At 38.6% G+C, this 19,346-nt stretch overlaps 1 protein-coding gene across 22 annotated transcripts in view; it reads left to right on the forward strand.

Annotated features, from left to right (window-relative positions):
• Positions 1-19,346, forward strand: part of SEMA5A (semaphorin 5A) — a 348,961-nt gene that overhangs the window by 114,491 nt on the left and 215,124 nt on the right. For 20 of the 22 annotated variants that reach the window (XM_065052681.1, XM_065052686.1, XM_065052695.1 and 17 more), the window contains one exon: positions 11,855-12,053. In XM_065052681.1, coding sequence (XP_064908753.1) covers positions 11,921-12,053 — 133 coding nt within the window. In that variant the 5' untranslated portion in view covers positions 11,855-11,920. Of the gene's footprint in view, positions 1-2,908; positions 3,010-11,854; positions 12,054-19,346 lie in introns of all 22 variants that reach the window. The other 2 variants (XM_065052691.1, XM_065052694.1) reach the window with 1 other exon arrangement.

The raw sequence follows: 19,346 nt of genomic DNA on the forward strand, positions 1-19,346 counted from the left end.
GAGGCATGTCTGTATGACGTCTCTGAATTATCTGCATATTAACACAATCGAATATGGCACAGAATGGAGTTATGTGATGTTCCTGTTGCAGTTCTCAATTGAATCTGTTACAGAAAAATGTCATATGGATTGGTGGGTCCCCTTTGGATCCTATTGCCTATAATCATGGGGAGTTGATCATGGGATTAGAAGGAACATTAAACAGTACTTTCATTTGTGTATTAAATCTTGGTAAGAATGTGGGAAAACTTTTGCTGATTTATAAAAAAAATCTAAATTGTCTTGTTTGCAGTGGTAAATGTTAAAGAGAAGGGCAAGTGAGATAGTAACCTACTTACCCCAGTCATTTTGTATAATCAGTGCAGAGACATTGGATATATCAGGCCACGTAAGCATTTTCTCTAGGATACTCTCTCTACTGCTTATCCAATAACTGAAGGAGGAATCCAGTAGCTTGGTGACATGAGTTGGTGCTTTGAGTGCTTACCTTGATAGAAAAACTACGTATAAATAAAAAGGTGGGGAGCAGAAGTGCTCCATCATGGTCATGTGGGATGTGAGTGCTGAACTGCCTCACCTCTGCCTTTTTTTCATATCAGTCTGTGAAACCTTGCTGTCACTTAAGCTGTTGCTTTAAATAGAGACTATGTTGGTTATTGATGGGAAGAAACAAATCAAAAGGTGGTAATCAGCTAGGAGTTGAGAGGAAGTAGGAGTCTGAAATGCATTTGCAAATGGGGGCATGGGGGTGAGTGGATTTGACATACGAAAGTGTATTCTCCTCCCCAGTATTTGGTTGTCAAACCTGTGACCGCTATGCATTTGCTGAAATGTGCTTAATAACCATTGTCTGTTAAAACTGTACCAAAGAACTGCAGGACTGAACCCACCAAGTGAAGGAAATATTTGCCTGTATTATTTGACTGAAGCAAGCTCTCACAGTGGTCATTTCATGACATTTTGGAGCAGTTATTTTTAGTGACTACTTAAATATAATCTTTATTTTGGAAGTTTGCCTAGTATTAATGTGCAGAATATCCACTAATAGTTTTGTTTTAGCAGTATAATTTTGTCCTTTAGATTGGCAATTCACATTTAAAAATGTATTATATTAAGTCCTTATGAATGCTAAATTCCAAGTACTATCAAGTACTTTTGTACAGTGACATACAAAATGGTAGAGAACTGTTCTCAGCTGAATGTAATTTATTTTAAAATCCAGGTATTTGAAGTTGCTGTATCACTGTCTTCCTTCTGCTTTCTGTTACATTCATGTACAAATTTTAGCATGATTTCATGTACAATTTAAAAATATGAAAATGTAAGTCCAGATGGCTGCAGCGATAATCTGTGATGTGATGATCTTAATAATTCAGCATGTATGACTCCAGTCTTTGTGTTGCCTCTTCCCAATTTATATAGAATGCAACAGTTAAACTTTCATATTACCTCTTTTTTACCTGCTTCCTTTAACTGTGCTGTCACTCAAAACTGCTTTTTATACATCTTCAAGATTTTACACAAATTTTTCATCTACCTCTAAAACTTCATCTTTTTCCTTCGCAGCTGATAAAATTTCTCTCTTCCTAGCTAAACTTTTTCCTGGGGTTATCTCAGTGCATTGTCTTCTGCTGCTCTGTTGCATGGATCTCCTCCCAGTCCTAAACTACTGCCTTTGTTCCATTTTTTTAAATCATAGTCCCAGTACAAGATAGCTTATAATAATGTGAAGAGAAAAGAAGATGAAAAGCATCCTAAACTAGAGCATGTCTTCCTTCTCCCATCCTGTCTCATGCTTCAATTTGGTTAGAGGTCACAGTAGAAGCAAGACATATGGCCAGCTTTCAAAGCATGAGCTTTTGTTATTTAAGAGTACTTTTTGTCTTTTATATAGTGAAGTTTCAGCACATTGTTAATGGAAAGTAATAGTCACAGTTTTACTTTAAGCTGCCAGAAGCTTCCCCCATGTCTGACAAAGCCAGTGCCAGATGGCTCCAAGATGGGTCCACTGCTGGCTGAGGTTGAGCCCATCAGTGAAGGTGGTAGCACCTCTGGGATAGCATAGGGGAAGAAATAAACCAGGCAACAGCGGCAGCAGAGAGAGGAGTGAGAATATATGAGAGAAACAGCTCTACAGACACCAAGGCCAGTGAGGAAGGAGAAGATGCTCCAGGTGCCAGAGCAGAGATTCCCCTGCAGCCTGTGGTGCAGACCATGGTGAGGCCAGCTGTCCACTCCAGCCCATGGAGGTCCATAGTGGAGCAGATCTCCACCTGCAGTCCAGGGAGGACCCCACACCGCAGCAGGGGATGCCTGAAGGAGGCTGTGACCCTGTGGGAAGCCCACACTGGATTTGGCTCCTGGCAGGACCCATGGCCCCATGGAGAGAGAAGCCCAGGCTGGAGCAGGTTTGCTGGCAGGACCTGTGACCCCATGGGGGACCCATGCTGAAGCAGTCTGTTCCTGAAGGACTGCACCCTGTGGAAGTGACCCACACTGGAGCAGTTCATGAAGAACTGCAGCCCATGGTAAGGACTCACATCAGAGAAGTTCATGGAGAACTGTCTTCTGTGGGAGGAACCCCACACTGAAGCAGGGGAAGAGTGTGAGGAGTCCTCCCCCTGAGGAGGAAGAAGCAACAGAGACAATGTGTGATGAACTGACCACAACCCCCATTCTCCTGCACCACTTATGGGGAAGAGGTCTAGTTGAGCCTGGGAAGAAGGAGGGATGGGGGAAAGGTGTTTTAATGTTTCGTTTTATATCCCATTACTCTACTCTGAATTTAATTAGTAATAAATGAAATTAATTTTCCTGAGTTGAGTCTGTTTTGCCTGGGGGGTGAGTGCCCTCCATGTCCTTACCTCAACCCATGAACCTTTCATTATATTTTCTCTTCACTTTCCAGCTGAGGATGGGGAGTGAAAGAGCAGCTTTGATGAGCACCAGGTGTCCAGCCACAGTCAACACAACACACTAGCATACTTTTATCTTACGCAAGTTTAATAGGTAAATAAGATTTTTCACAAATAATTTTCATTTACTGAAATGTAGAAATATGCAGTATAACATCTTCGTTGAGGGGCACCATTATTAGGTCTCTGAAAGTATATGTTGCTCTAAAAATTGTTGTCCACAACTTTTTATATTAAATTTTCTCTCTCAAGAGTGTGCCAGCAATATTTAGAAAGCATATTTTAACAGTATTGCTCAACAAATTGAAAGAAACTTCTGAAATGTAATTTATGTTATATTTTGTGACAGCCTGTAAGGAAGTCCAGTTAATGACTATATGATTCTGTTGAAATTGAGGTCTTTGCTGACTCAGCTGTCAACCAGGAAACAGATCTCTTTCCAAACTGTAGGGCTTCACACTAGATGGGTGAGAAGAATATTGCCATGGAGTTGCTATTCTGGATGCTGTTTCTTTGTGGTCATAACTCATGTACTGTAGTACGTACTTTGTAAAAAGGTACGCAATGGATTTACCTTGTCTTACAGTCAGATGCATTTGTTCGTTTTTCACTAGGCTTTATGAATAACTCATACAGACTTGCATGTACTGTATGGGCAAAACAAGTGAATAAAATGCATTCTGTGAATGTCGTACAGTGCAGAGCTCAGATCTTTGTGGAAGATGGGAACAAGTGCTTGGTCAGGAGTGCATCCGGACCAGCATCTGGTCTCTGTCAGCAGCAAACAGCACATGTCTTTAGAAAAGGGTAAGACCCCAGTAAGCAACTAGTGGGACTTTTTGTTGCAGTACCAGGCTCAGGAAGTTCCTGAATCTCACACTGCAAAATGGGTGTTTAGGTATTTTATAACCATCTGTGGAACCTTTTTCTGAGGATTACCCAATCACATTTTGAAGCTATGTAATTTTTTAAAATCAACAGGATCCTGTGGTACAGACTGTCTACTGAACTGCTATTAGTCACAACACCTGGAAGTATAGTTTTTACTGCAGAACAACTTGTGTTATATGCCATGTTGATGGTGTTGACCATGTTTTGAGCTAGAAGAAAATGTGTGTGGTTTGCTGGTAAATAGTACCAACTGGAAAAGGCATCAGGCAAGTGTGGTATGGAGAGAAAGGAGAAGATAAAATGCAAGGATGTGTGTGTAGATTCCCAAATTGCTCTGGTTCTTCCCTCTCCATTTGCTTTTTCTGCACTAGCTTACACTTCTGCCCTCTCCTCACTCATTTTCTCTCATTTCCTGCCTTTTCTTTGGCTGAAACTTCCCCTGATCATCTTTCCAACTTTCTCTGCTTTTCAGGCCTTTGTTTGCAAACAATGGTTACCATTTTGTTTTTCATTAAAGTTGTTTTGTAAGGGAAAAACTGTGCTGGCTTTATAGTCTGTCCAAGGAGGGAAGTCTCTCCTTCCACCACCTCAGACTGACTTCTGATGGCCAAACTGAGGATCACAGTTCAGTGCATGTCTCAAGCAGTGCATGGGGGAAAGTACACTGGTGACTGAACTAGGAGACTGGCTGTGGGAGGAAGGCAATGAGAGGTGGGAATGTGGGGCTTGGGAGGATACCAAAAAGGCTGAGGAGCTAAAGGATAACTAAGAGAAACAGGGATTTGAAAAAAAAAAAGCTGAGATTTTGCTGGAACTTGGACCTAGGCTGTGCTGATTTGACTGCTTTTATTCTTATCTCTAAGATGCTTGTGGAGCTCTTCTCTGTGGACTTTCTGGGTTGGCTGGTGCTTGCTCAAGGAAGACATGCCCATGACACGATAAATGAGACCTGAAGTGTTATTACAAATTTCTTGCTTCACACAGGCCACTGTTCTTGAAGCAGTGCTTCCTTTATGGAAATCACAAGTATCACAGCTCTTTGAGCAGCACCGGAGAACTAGCTTTGATGGCAGATTCTTCTTTTGTGAGTTGTCACCATCAGCTACAGATACTACCAGACTTTTGGCAGAATGTCACTATGAATTTAAGGACTGATTTTTTGACTGCCTTAGTCAATGACAGCTGATGAGTGACTGACTCTTGCAGATCTGAAAATTCATGCCACTGCAGAAATGAATGGCAATATTTTAAAAAAGTTGAAGCAACTTGGTAATCAGTTTGTTAATTGAAGCTGACTCTCACTTTATGAGAATACAGATTAGAATATGCTACTCTGCTGTGTAGGAAACAGTCTGCATTGCTAGGTCCAGTGATGAGACACAGTAGTGTACGGCTGTATTTTTTTACTGAAGAAACTCTATAGCCTCCAGTCTTATCTTGATATTTAATGAGGCAATCTTTGAATTCTTGCTTTAATCTAACTGTGTATCTGAGTGATATACAAATTGTTATGCTAAACGTATATTGGATAAGGGGTGTGTTTCAAAGTAATTATGTTATAAAGAGATAGCTTTTATTTGTTCATTTGACAGGGGAACAGGATTAATTACTATAGTAAAAAAAATTGGTTGAGTTTTTTTTACAAGCAAGATTTAAATGAGTTTTGATACTTATTCACTTTGTGTCTATATATTATTAGAAGTGGGATGACTGAGGAAAAAAATCACAGTTCATTTCTGAAAAAAGTGAATGCCTTTGATACAAAACATTCACATTTTTCACTGGAGGAGAGGGGACCACTTTAATTCTGTAATTCTGTGAATTCATCTTGTTGCTCACCCTCCCACCTGCCTCCCCCACCTCCCACCTCCATTCCTTTTTCCTTATGGACTCCAGGCCTCGTCACCAGTGGTGTTGCCAGGACTGGTAATTTGGAGAGCATACATTGCCTGAGAATTCAGCAATTTTTTTTTTTGGTAGATGTGATGACAGGGCCATTTTTACATATTCCTTTCTCCAGCAATCTTCGTCTGAAATTATTTGCATGAATTTGAGTAGTTTGTCTTGAAAAAATCAAGAGCCATTACCGAAAAAGACACTGAGCTGCATCCTAATGGTGTCCATGTTTTCCAGTTTTATGACCATATGACTGCTGATACCCTCTTTCCTGATTTGTCTGTACGCTCACTAGCAATACACAGCAGCTTGGGCTTTTTTGATGAAGAGGTAACAATTATCCCTGTCTGCTCATTAGTTGCAGCAGCAAGCCAGTGTTCTATTTTTTTAATAAATTGTAAAAAGGTGCCACTAGCGGTACAGTAGACAAACTAGGTATATTTAATAAAATTGATATGACCAAAGATGGAATAATTATTACTATGTTAAAGAGTGTACAGTAGCAATATGGGAAAACATCTTTATTTGGACTCATAATTTTCTTCTAATGAACTCATACAATGTATATTCTGTTTCATTAGACAAGTATTTTTTTCAGGTTTATGCTTGTACACAAAGGTGCATGGATTCTGGAGTAGCTAGCATGAGTAAATTTTTTATCAGACTTTTACTGTTCTGCAAACCAAGAAGTGGAGTGAAGCACCCAGGGAAAGGGTGATGAGTCTCCCACAGCAAATTAAATGAGCGGTGTCTGTGAGAGAAGATACTGGTGAGCATGTTAAGAAATCCCAGACCTGCTTGTGGATGCATGTAAACAGAACCACCTCTGAAACTGACATATTTTAACTATGCCAGGCTCTGCTGTTTGCATACTCATGGTGACATAAGTTCACTTCATCATTCACTGAAATTGCAGTTAAATTGTCACCTTCAGAATCAGCAAAGATAATTATTTGGAAGCATCTTTGCCTCTGTACAGCTGCAGTTAGTGTGGAAACTCTCTTTTTTTGCACAGCAGATTATGGTAATCAAACAAAATAAAATGTCGTTTATATAACAATACAGATGTAAATTGTACTTCCAACATGACACATTTTAACCAATGTAGAAAAATTGACATCCTGATTATTTCATTTTAAATATATGACTTCAGTGCCTGGAGGGAATAGTCTCTAAAAGCATCTTCTTGGACCTACCAGTAACAGTTAGGTGACTTGCATGCTTAGCTGTTGACACTTTTTCTCTTTAGCAATAGCTATCTTTTGTTGGCTCAGCTAAAACAGAAAATCTTGAATTGCTGTTTTTTTCCACTTCAAATACTGTTGATGGAGAAATTCAATACTATGTTTCTAAAAAAATAATACCTTTACCTCATGGGCCTCATTCTTCTTTATGTTTCTTCTAGGCATGCTAGATTAAAAAAAAAAAAGTGAGGGAGGGAGATAATAAGTGTATGAGACCCTTTACATACAGAATCATAGAATACTTTGGGTTGGAAAGTACCTTCAAAGGTCATCTTTTCCAACCCGCTGCAATGAGCAGGAACATCTTGAACTAGATCAGGTTGCTCAGAGCCCCGTCAACCTGGCCTTGAATATCTCCAGGGATGGGTCATCTACCACCTCTCTGGGCAACCTGTGCCAATGTTTTACCATCCTCATTGTAAAGTATTTCTTCTTCATGTCTAGTCTGAATCTCCCGTTCTTTGGGTTAAAATCATTACGCCTTGTCCTGTTAAAAAAGGCCCTGCTAAAAAGTCTGTCCTTGTCTTTCTTATAGGCTTAAGAACTGAAAGTCTGCAGTAAGGTCATCTTGGTGACCCTCGTCTGCCCCCTCTCCAACAGGTCCATGCTGTACTGAGAGCTTCAGAGCTGGATGCAGGACTCCAGGTGGGGTCTTACCAGAGCAGAGGGGCAGAATCACCTCCCTTGACCTGCTGGCCACACTCTTTTTGATGCAGCCCAAGATACAATTGCCCTTCTGGGCTGCAAGTGCAGATTGCTGGCTCATATCCAATCTTTCATCCACCGGTACCTCCAAGTCCTTTTCCACAGGGCTGCTCTCAATCTCTTCATCCCCCAACCTGTATTGATACTGGAGGTTGCCCAAACCAAGGTGAAGGACCTTGCAATTGGCCTTGTTGAACCTTGTGAGCTTTGCATGGGCCCACTTCTCGAGCTTGTCCAGGTTCCTTTGAATAGCATCCCATCCCTGAAATAAAATATAGAAACAAAAATATAGAAATAATATATTGAAATGTATTACAATTTATAATTATATTTTTTTTATTTTTGCCTCTTCAGGTTATTTTACAATCTTGTAAAATGCAATTTGTCAGAAATCTTATTAAATATCTGTGCTAGAAAAACTATACAAGTAATGTGAGTTAATGTGCTGTTTCCCAAATGTATAGCAATAGTTAAAAAGATGGTCAGTGTCACTATTATGGATATGTTTTGAAGAGTTTCAACTTGACTGTTATATTTCATTGTTGAGAGAGATATGAATATGGAAATTATACAGAAATCAAGGAAACTAGCCTAAACTTTTCATGGTTAGGGTTCTCTTGGCTTTTGTGTCTGCCACTCCAGGTTAACCATCACTTCTTGGCACAATAGTTGCACTTTCAGTAAGGAGAAGGGCTTGTTTCCTGAAAGACTCCTTTGCCTGATTCAACACTTCTGACACTCAGTTGCAGAGTTTCAGAGCTGTGTGGGGATGGAGCTCAGGTGCTGCCTCCACAGTCTCGCTTGTACAGCCGGTGTCTCGGGCAGAGGTGGAACTTGAACAGCAGTCCTGATTCAGTGATGTGCAGTAGGGAGCAGTGTAACCCCTGCAAATTTCTTGGAAAAGGATTTGGTTGTGAAGGCTTTTCTCAGATGTCTGTTCATCTGTTCATGTTGTGGGTACATGATGAAGGTGTGTGTTCTGTTTGTAGGGGATTTTTGGTTTTACTTTAGCAGTGTATTAGGTGCAGTCTCCAGACCCTTTTTTCTTTTTCCTTGTGTGCATACCATTGTGGAATGAAGGGGATAGTGAGCTCCTTTTCCTCCCAGTTACTCAACTGGCTTAAAGCTTGTCTTTTTCTCATGGAAGAACTTATGATGAGGTTTCTGTCTGCTATCTTGGTTTACTGTTCTCTTGTCTGATTAGGGTCTCTAAAGACAGTTGTCTGAGTAGTTGCAAGTATGCTTCTACTTGCAGTTCCCCACAATGTATTTAATATATTTAAATCCCTTAATTTAACTTAAACCGTGACTGTTTTTCTCTGAGATATAGTATCAGAAGTGCTTCACATCCTTCTTTCTGTCTCCTTCAAAGCCTAACCTTGTCTTTGGGTATTCTGACTGGGAGAAGGGAGTGTTTCCTTCCGCCATTTTTACCACGTGAGATACATGCAGTGAGAGGAGTTCAGCTAAGTAGGAAAAAAATTCTTTGGTCTCAAAATTTTCTCACAGCATGATGATACATGTAAACAATTATGTCAGAGACCAACTCTGGCATGTAAGCAGCCTGTCTTGCCAGAGGATGTTGTTTGGATTGAGGGGCTGAGGAGATGTAATGTTGTGAAGGAATCTTTGCTTCTGTTACTGAGTTTGGCACATAGGAAGTAGGTGGCAAGAAGTCCTCTTGATACCTGCATGACATCAGACCTGTCAACATTTACACCTTAGTCCTTATTAATATCAGAATTAGTGCCGTGAAAGTCAGTGTGCTTTTTGCAATGGAAAGCATGGCATCCATAAATATGCACAGATTTAGTATCTGGATGAAGGGTACTGGTCTTTTTCTTTCTTTCTAGAGAAAGAGGATTATCTTTTTGTTGTGTCCTGGACAGAGCTGTTTTTTGAAACTTGCCTGGGATATAGAAACCTGGTTACATAAAGGCTATAGAGCTTCATTTACAGCCAAGGAGACAGAGAAGGCTGAGCTTCCAGTACAAATGTTTAGTTGTGTCCTTGTTTAATTTCATTCTTGTTTAATTTCTATCCATTATATTCATATATTTATGGATATTTCTGAGATTTTACACATTAAATAAAGTATGTGTTTCTTTAACATGAAAGTACCATATTCCTAGTGTTTGAATTCCTGCTACTATTTGAAACTCTGCCAGGGGAAATTTAGGCTGGATATTAGAAAGAAATTCTTTACAGAGAGAGTGGTCAGGCATTGGAATGGCCTGCCCAGGGAGGTGGTGGACTCGCCGTCCCTAGAGGTTTTTAAACTGAGATTGGACATGGCACTTAGTGCCATGATCTAGTAAACGGACTAGAGTTGGACCAAGGGTTGGACTCGATGATCTCTGAGGTCTTTTCCAACCCAGTCGACTCTGTGATTCTCTGAATTTCCTGCTATGTGCGTGAAAAACAGCTTTTGAGAGTCTGTGATGTGGTATCTGTCCTTCATTTTGCTTCCTAAACACACATACATAATCTTAGAGAAACCTGAATTGGAACTAGCTGTTGGTAATGATCTGTAAATTAGTAATGTCCATTAGCTACGATATAACCCACGTAAACTGGTTGAATTTGGATAAGAATAGAGCATAATGCTCGAAATGTCACCCTTGCAGAAAATGAACTATCAAAACATTGGAACAGGCGCTTCATGCCTCTATATATATAAGTGCTTGGAATTTCTATGAGCAGATACTGCCTGCTGTGAACCACAAGCAATTTACAGGGACAGATTCATATTGGCACATGATGTCATAACATATACTACTTAGAAAGGTAGGAATATGACTTTAACTGCCTAGAAGCTTTACCCCCTTTTTTCTGAAACAAAAGTTGATTTAGCAGAGAAGCTAAAATTGACTATTCAATTTATGTACTGCTCAGATATATTATGTCTTTGATCCATTTATTTTAGTTCAAATTCATTTAGATGTGTCCAGGTCTTAGCTGGAAGGCTTCTAAAGGCAGCAAAATAGAGTGATAAGAGAAGAGCAGTTCATCTTATGACAGATGTTGATAGAATAATGTTAGGGAGCAATGTTTACTACCCATTCTGCTTTCTGAGTATAGCTTTTGAAGCACACTGATCTTATTGTGGAATATCTTTTAATTAGCAGGCCTTTTTTTCATGTGTTTAGGACATTTATATTATAGAAATAGAATTTTTCCACCTTATTAAACAGCATGCTGCAGTTCAGTGCAATCAAATGTTTTAGAAATCAGTATTGCTGATTATTTTTTCTCAAATTGCTCCATTAATTAGCAGAATTACATCTCTACCATTATGGAGTTGTCTCAAATTTCCGGTCTTCTCCCCCAAAAGGCAGTGATGTCTCATATTCTTGTCTTGCCAAGAAAGGTTGGGCCAGGTGGTTGTTGTGGTGCCTTCCAACCTGGTGTTCTATGATTTTATGAACTGTGTGCAAGCAAGCAAGCTTATGGGACTCAATAAAGCTTATAGTGGCAAAAGTTTTTTGGGTAGCAGCATTCGGTTGTTACTGCTTGTAATGTTTGTCACGATAAAGCTAAAGGAATTAGGTAGTTTCTAAAATACTATTGATGCTGTGAATATTCCATTACTTATAAAATAAGCGTCTAGTTATTGGCTGTTTCAAAAAATCAGGGAGTTGAAGCTTCAACTTTGTTCTGGTACTGAGTGAAAACCATTACATCCTTGACTGGTGTCTAGATTTTAGCAGAAAGGTGTCTTCAGCATTAGAATCTGTAATATGCAACCTGGGCAAGCATTAAGCCAATGTCAGAACCAGTGAGCCTTCATCCTGAAAAGCAAAGCACTCTCCTTTGTGAGCGCAAGGGGCAGTAGATCCAAGAGAACATGGAACACAGATTTAGATATATTTGCTGTTATCTTAAAAAAAAAAAAAAAAAAAAAAAGTTGCAGAACTTTATTTTCCCCACACACATTACAAAATGAAACTTGAAAGTACAAGAGGGGGAGAATGAGTAACGGTTTTTGCATCCTGCTGGGTGATAAATCAACATTCCTAAATTGTGTAACTGAAGTTTATGAAGTAATTAGAGGAACAGGTAATAGCATACTATTGAGGAGTCAAATATGGCACAAACAGAAAGTGACGTTGTTTTGCTTTGTTTTTAAACATCAAGAATTGTCGTATTATTTTTTTCTGTGGCTTGCTCTTTTGCTTGAGTAAATTTCTTTGAATTCTCCAGGTGCTTTTCCCACATGAGTGCAAGAAGAGTAGCCAGTTAAAAGAAGTGACTGCTGTGGAGGACAGCATGACCACCATGAACAGAAGCTGCCTCCTTGCAATGCTGTTGGCAGGACTTGGGGTATTAGGAATACTGGAGCCAACAACAACAGAAGATACCCACTGCCACAGAGCTGAGCACCCGGTTATTGCGTACAAAGGTAAGGGGTAAGCACAAAAAATACTTTTCCAGAAGTAGGCTAAGGATTGTGTAACCTTTTCATGTTTTTAATGTGCAATGGGTATGGGAGGAAAAAAAAAAGAACATTCAGTTCTGTTATACAGTAACCTGGACTTTATTCCATACAAGTGAAATACAACTAGGCTTGCAAAGTTTGTTCACAATTGGGTACTGAATGCATCATTGAAAGATGGGTGACTCATTCTCCTCTGTGATTAAAACCAGCTTCAACTGTTGCATGGGGTTGTTGCTTTCCAGGTGGAGGCCTCTGCATGTGTAGATCTAATTTCATGACGTTTTTCTTGGCCCATTCCTCCAGTGCCATTCTGAGTCCCTCTGAACAGCAGCCCTGCCCTCAGGCTTATCAACTGTTTCTCTGAATTTGGTGTTACCTGCAAAATTTACAGACTACATTATTTCCTCCCCTTGGTTGTTGATTAAGGTGTTAAACAGGACAGGTTCCAGGATCAACCCTTGTGATATTCCACTTGTTACCAGCCTCATGGTGGGGTAAGGTCCATTAAACATTTACCATCTGGGCTTGATCATCCAACAGTCCTTTAACCCATCTGGTTGCCCACCTGAAGAGACATCCTGTAACATCCTAACTTGCAGTGAGACAGTGTTGAAAGCCTTGAGATAAATGACATCACCTGGTCTTCCTTCATCAGCAAAACTTGTCATTTTATTAAAGAAGTCAATTGGGTTAATCAGGAATGATCTATCCTTGGCAAATCCATACTGACTGTTCTCAGTCACCATCTTCTCTGTATGTCCAGAAAAGTGAATTCCAAGAGGCCTAACTCTATAACTTTCCCGGGAACTTAACTGAGATTGACTGGCCTGTAGTTCACACATTTGTTTTCCTGCAACTGCTGAGGACCTTCCTTCATCTCTGTGACTTCTCAGAAATTAATAATGGCTGGTTAACTCAGCGTCCATGTATGCAGCTTGTCTGATCCCATGGATTTATATAGGTTGACATCTTGCAAGTCGTCCCTGACTCAGGCCGCATCTACTTCTGGCAGTTCTTGAACCCTGTCGCTAAACACCAGATGCCTTTGGGACCTTGTTGGTAAAGACTGAAACAAAGGATGTATTGAGTCCCTCAGCACCATCTATGTCTGCTGTCACTAGATCACATGCCCAGTTCAAGAACAGGCTTATATTTTCTCTGTTTACCTTCCAATACTATCGTAGCAGTAGAAGCTGTTCTTGTTGCCCTTGACATTCTGTGCAAGCCTTAACTTCCATTGAACTTTGTTTATCCTGAAACAGTCCTTACATGTCCATGTGGTTTTTCTAAATTCCTTGTTAGTCACCTTGTCCCTGCTTACATCTTATACATACATAAAGCCTTTTTGCATTGGAGCTCCACTGCGAGTTCCTTGCTTTCCCAAGCCATTCTCTTCATACATGTGGTGGTTGTCTTGAGTATTGGGATGGACCACTGAAGAATAGTTGGAACAAAGCAAAGAATGCTTGGAACATGAATGTTGTCTGTAAAAAAAAAAATAAAAAATGAGGCATTTAATAACTTTTTTAAAAAAATTATTTGAATTGAGATTTTTCCATTAGTGTTGCAATTTAGAACAAGTTCCAAATACTTTGTAGCTATGAGGATGTAGGGATGAAGATGTATTATATTACATATTGCATTACTCCTGTTTTTCTAAGAAAGTACATGTGTAACTTTTGGGTTTTTTTTTGTTCCAATGAATTAGGACTTATTGAATTTTAATTGAAAAAAGATTTGTTTCCATTTCTTCATAAAGTTAACGAAAATAATGTTGTGTTTTCTACAGAAACTATTTTTATTCTGGCATTTTAATGCTTTAATAAGATTAATGGTGCCAGCTGTTCCTTTCTCCAGTACATTAGGGAATTAACTAAAGTGGTTATATTCTGTACCTGGAAACTCCAAATCACCAGTCTGTTCTGAAGGAGAGACCTTTATCTCTTGTTTATTGATGGACTAAATAGTATGATTTATTCTCATGCAATATCTGGTTTTCTTTGTGTTCCTGTTGTGTGTGTAATTTAGTTGTAAAAAAAGTTATTTTTATCTTAACACACATACACAAAGTTCCAAATTAAAGTAGCACAGTTAAAATTCTGGCACTTAACTTCTTACTTTCACAAACTAAGGGATTGCTGCATGTCCGTTTCTTTCACGTATGCAACTGTAAAAGCAAATAATTGAGACTCACTACCAGAGCCACATGCTACAGTTGATTGAAAATGTGTTGGTTCATGAGTCTGATTCACCTATAATTTAGGAGAGTATCTTGCACTTAGCTTGGTCCTGCCTTTTAGATCATTATTGTTCTCTGACACATTTAATTTTTAATGATGTCCTTCCAGTTCTAAGTTACTATGCTAAGGCTTTTTGGGGACAGAGACCTCCTCTGTCATCTTATTTCAGTTGCATCTTCTGATATAGCCAGAGATAGTGACACAGAATTTACTGAACAAAGCCACTTCCTTTTTGCTGTAAAGATATGTGGGAGATACAACTATATAGAGGCATTTATTGTCAGATTGTTACTATGAGATTTAGTAATTTTTTCAGTGCAAGACTCCCTCTTGACCTTTGTGGTAAAAATATCATTAATCAGTAGGAATCCATGACACAACTTAACTGTTATGAACTGACATATCTTGAAAAAGTTTTCCTTCACTTAAAATATTCTGACAAGCTGTAGTTCATGGTCACCACAATAATTGGTTGGGAATCATCAGTGAATCTTAGAAGGTACACATGGAAACATATTTGTAATGCAGTATACCAGGGGTGTCAAACTCATTTTCACCAGGGACCATATAAGTCTCGTGGTTTCTTTCAAAGGGCCGATGAAATTTTAGGTCTGTATAAATGTAGGAGTAGTTTCTAAAAGTCCCTTTGGAAGGCAACCATGAGGCAATTGTGGCCCCTGGTGAAAATGAGCTTGACACCCCTGGAGCATACAGTATGTGATAGCTGGGTAACATAACTAGTGTGGGCACACAGTAGTTGGCTCATAGCTGCAGGACTGCTTGTTAAGGGAAAACAGAAGGTATGAGATCAAAAGAAAAGATGACTGAGAGGTTTGTCTTTGAAACTATATATTAGGAACGGACTACTTGAGATCTCAAAGTATAAAAAAGAGATGTGTGTGAGGAGCTACATTGTCAATGAATCCTGCAGTAGGAGTTGGCAGGATTTGACCAGCCACCTTCCCAATTTCTGTATTTTTCCTGTGGCATTTATTGTCTTCATGAATGCTGATAGGAAAATGCCCTCTCTTTCTATTATTAGTGCTGCTAGACCAACACAGAGTCCTGAAATAAATTCTTAACATCTACGAAACTTTTCATTTGAATACTGCATTAATAGAGTATTCTGTAAAGTCATCTTACAATAATATTAGATCCATCAGAGCTAAATGCTGTGTGGGATGCTGAACATCAGCCAAGGCTGAGTGGTAGGTACTTCAAAGCTTGTAAACTCAGTACTAACTTTACAGAGATATCATCTCTTTTGTTTTATTTACAACTGACTAAAGCCCCTTTTTGTAGTTTCTGGTTGCCAAAATAGCAATGTACTTATTTGATTTGTCTTCCTTTGAGAAGCATGGTAGATGGAGTATAAACTATTAAATAAAACTAACAGAGTGAGAGTCTGGTGTAGCGTATGGATGAACGGCTGCAAAAAACTAATAAAAAGAAAAAGTAGTCCCCAGGAGTTGTCATGGTGAAATATGGAAAAGGAGTGTATCTCCTGAAAGAGCCTACTTTCTTTCCACTGCCCATCAAAAGCTGCTCACTTAGGTGATGATCCTATCAAGCTACCTTTTGTAAAGAGGTATATACTATTTTTACCACTGATTTTTCTCTGCTAAATATTTTTTAGCTGAAAGGCTGATGTATCTCCTGATATCAAATGACAAGAATTTCACCCACCAGTTGGGAACCTTTACTCAAGTACTTTGTTTGTTGGTGGAAAAGGAAAGTAAGTTGAAGTGAGAGAGATGCATAGACTTTCAGAGGATTTTTGACATGATCTAAAAATCTCTTTCATTTTAGTTGTGTTATGCACTGTAGTAATAATCACATTGTAATTTGTTTATCTGCATAATTAATGTTAGGAATGCATAATGTATCTTTTCTCTCTCCCAGAGGCTATATTAAAAAAGAAAGTCTACTGCAGTTCTGAAAATGTTTCCACTCTGAAATCTGTTGTCTTAGGTCTTTCTAGACTAGACTAATGCACTTTTGTGTCTTCCTTGGAAGCTGGGTATTTCAGTTACTCTTTATTTAAAGTTGGTAGGAACGATCACAGAGATCAGATTTATATAAAAGCAGACCTCTAAGTTGTGAGCTTGATTGTCAAGATCAGCCTGGTAGTGTGCAGTTCAGTGTTTTATGTGGTGGGAGTAACTGTGATGATGCATGGTCTGTCTTTTAAGTTCCTTTCTCCCCAAGGAGGACTCTGCCTCCAGATGTGCAAAGCTGTGCTAGTCTTTTGAAATTCAGGCTTTAAAAACAATAAAGTAAAAAAAAAAATCTGTCTGCATATGTTACATACGTGTAGTGAGGATTCAACAGCTGTGCTAGCATAAATCCAATAGAGATGTTAGAGTCAAAAGGTTCTGAATTGTGTGCAACTTCTAGAACTGGGTGTAAGTGACAGAATGGAGACACAGAGACTTTTAGTGAGATTATTTGTCCTTCCATACATTTCCATATGTTTACAATGTGTAAATAAGTATATTTCCTTGAAATAAATTAAGAGAGAAAAAGGCCTGAAATAAGCTGGACATAAAAGAGACTTACAGTTTTCATTTTTAGTAAATTTTATTTTATGTGGATATGCTTTCGTGTGCCTGCATGTATGAAATGTTAGATCTGTAAAGTGTATTAGGGTTTACTGATTGTCAGCTTTTTGAAAAGCACGCTCTCTTGATACAGTAGAGGGTTTTGTTTAACCTAAATAGTTAGAAAAGGCTGTAGGAACCAAATTTCCTTTGGGTAGGAACAATGAGGGGTAAATCATAGGCAAACAGTGTTTAGAAAAAATGAGATGCTTATGAGAAATGACGACTGTTTATCAGAGTTGAACTATGCTTACACACAAAAAAAATCCCCAAAGGAAACCAGTTGAGCAGTGTAACATTTGTTTAAATATTTCCATAGGTTTCAAAGCACATTGCCACCCACTCTACAGAACCTCTGTGGTAGATGGAACTGATATTTTATTACTGATTCAGAAAGAAGAAGAAAGTATAAAAGTAGTTACAGTGGCATCTTGTTTCTCCCCATATTTGCTGAACTTTGAAACCATCAGACCTGTCAAAACTTGCACACCCAGCTGAAGATTCGTGCTGTAAACAGATCCCATACATGAGGTAGAACTGAAGGGGCCATGACAACTACTAAATGGTGTGCGAGAGTAAGCTGGAAAAAAAATTGATCCAGCTCCAATTTCAGGTGTGAAGTTATATGTATTGGCTGTCCTGCAGTTTAACTGCATAAAGATGGATTTCTTAGGCTTTTCTATTAGAAATAAAGTGCAGTTGTGACCTTGACTTAATTGATGTTGAGTGTAGAGCTGAGATAATCTGCTTTGGGGCAAATCTCATTCTATGTTCCCATAAAGTAATCAGAATTTAAGGTTATGCTGTTTCAACAAAAAAAATCAGTTGGCATAATTTTAGAAACTGTATTTAGTGATATTTTAAATACAGGCTGTGCTGCAAAGAAGTTATCTATTGAATAAACATGCTCAAAAATACCATGTCTCAATCCATAGAAGAAATGAACGTAAACCCTTCATTTCTACTTGTGGTTAACCAAAAGAGAAAAATAGCAAAGTTATTTTTTGATTCCTTGGTTTGGGAATCCTAAGAAATATATTTACTTAACCTTATTGTCTAACCATCACAGAATTCCCTTACTTTATGTTTAAGTAACACAGACTCAGTACATCGCTCTGCTTATTTTATCATGTGGTTTGTATATGAAGTGCATGCACTTAACATGTGCCAAGAGGAAATAACTTGTGGGCTGAATGAAGAAGGATTCATGGTGTATGAACTTGTTTTTGTTTGCACTCTCTTCTCTTTCCCCTAATCTTGTTGCAAGCTACTGTTTAATAGTAGTCTGTTTAATAGTAGTCTATTAAGGTGCTCAGTTTTTGCTTTTCCTTTCCACTGGTTTTCAGAAATACACTTTAAAGACCTCCTGCCAGCTTCAGCAGTGGGATTGAAGGGTATTGCTTTCCATCCTCTGTCTTCTTTCTTCTTTTGGGTTTTTCTTTTAAATAAAGATGATTGATCAGTAAAGAAAAGTTGATTGCTAGATATTGCAACTTTGGTTTGCCTAACAATAGGACTACGAGATTGCTTGCACTACGCTGCCATGCATGAACCAGCCTTTCTTAAGGAGGAAAATAATTCTTCCATCAGGTTTGGGTGTGGTTTTTTTTTTTGTTTTTTTTTTTTTTTTTTTTTTTTGTGGTTTTTTTTTGTTTGTTTGTTTTTGTTTTCTTTTCTTTTATTTTCTTTTTTTTTCCTTTTTTTTTCTTTTGTTTTTTGTTTTTTGTTTTTTGTTTTTTTTTTAAATAATGAATCAGGTTTACCTTTACTTTCATACAGGAGACTGAGTGCCTGGTGAAGAATAGCAACTTTCAACTGCTTACAGTTAATTTTAAAAATTATACCTTTGGAGACTGAAGGATACTATCCCCTTACTATTTCCCTGAATCACCCACTTTCTTTGGTGTGCATCCCCATAAAAACAAGACGGTGGCAATTGCAGTTACTGACCTACTGAACCTGGACAACTCTGCTTTCATACTTGGTAGTAACCAAATTTCTGGAAAGACTCGTTCCATTGCCCGAAAACTCTTTCTGTGAAAATTTTTTTCCTAATATCTAATCTAAATCTCCCCTGGCACAACTTGAGGTCCTTTCCTCTTGTCTTGTCACTTGCTACTTCCAGAGATACTTTGAGTTTGACAGAATGTGTGGAAGTAGAGAAGTGCAGTTAGTGCTTCTTCAAAGCGATATTTTTTTCACATGCTTTCTTTCCTGCCTCCCTTTTGCAGCACTGCTCATTTGCTATTGACAAGACTATATGATGCTAAATAGCAGCTTATTTTGTTTATGTAGCTGAGCATGGTAGAAACTTATTTGTTACATGGCAATTTGTCACATTCAGGTGAGACCACACTTTAACTTGTCATAAGCTCGTCTTTTCACTTAGAGTGCTCACTTCAGGTTTTGTGCTGAAG

This window comes from Columba livia, chromosome 2 (assembly GCF_036013475.1).
Source record: "Columba livia isolate bColLiv1 breed racing homer chromosome 2, bColLiv1.pat.W.v2, whole genome shotgun sequence".
Taxonomy (NCBI): domain Eukaryota; kingdom Metazoa; phylum Chordata; class Aves; order Columbiformes; family Columbidae; genus Columba; species Columba livia.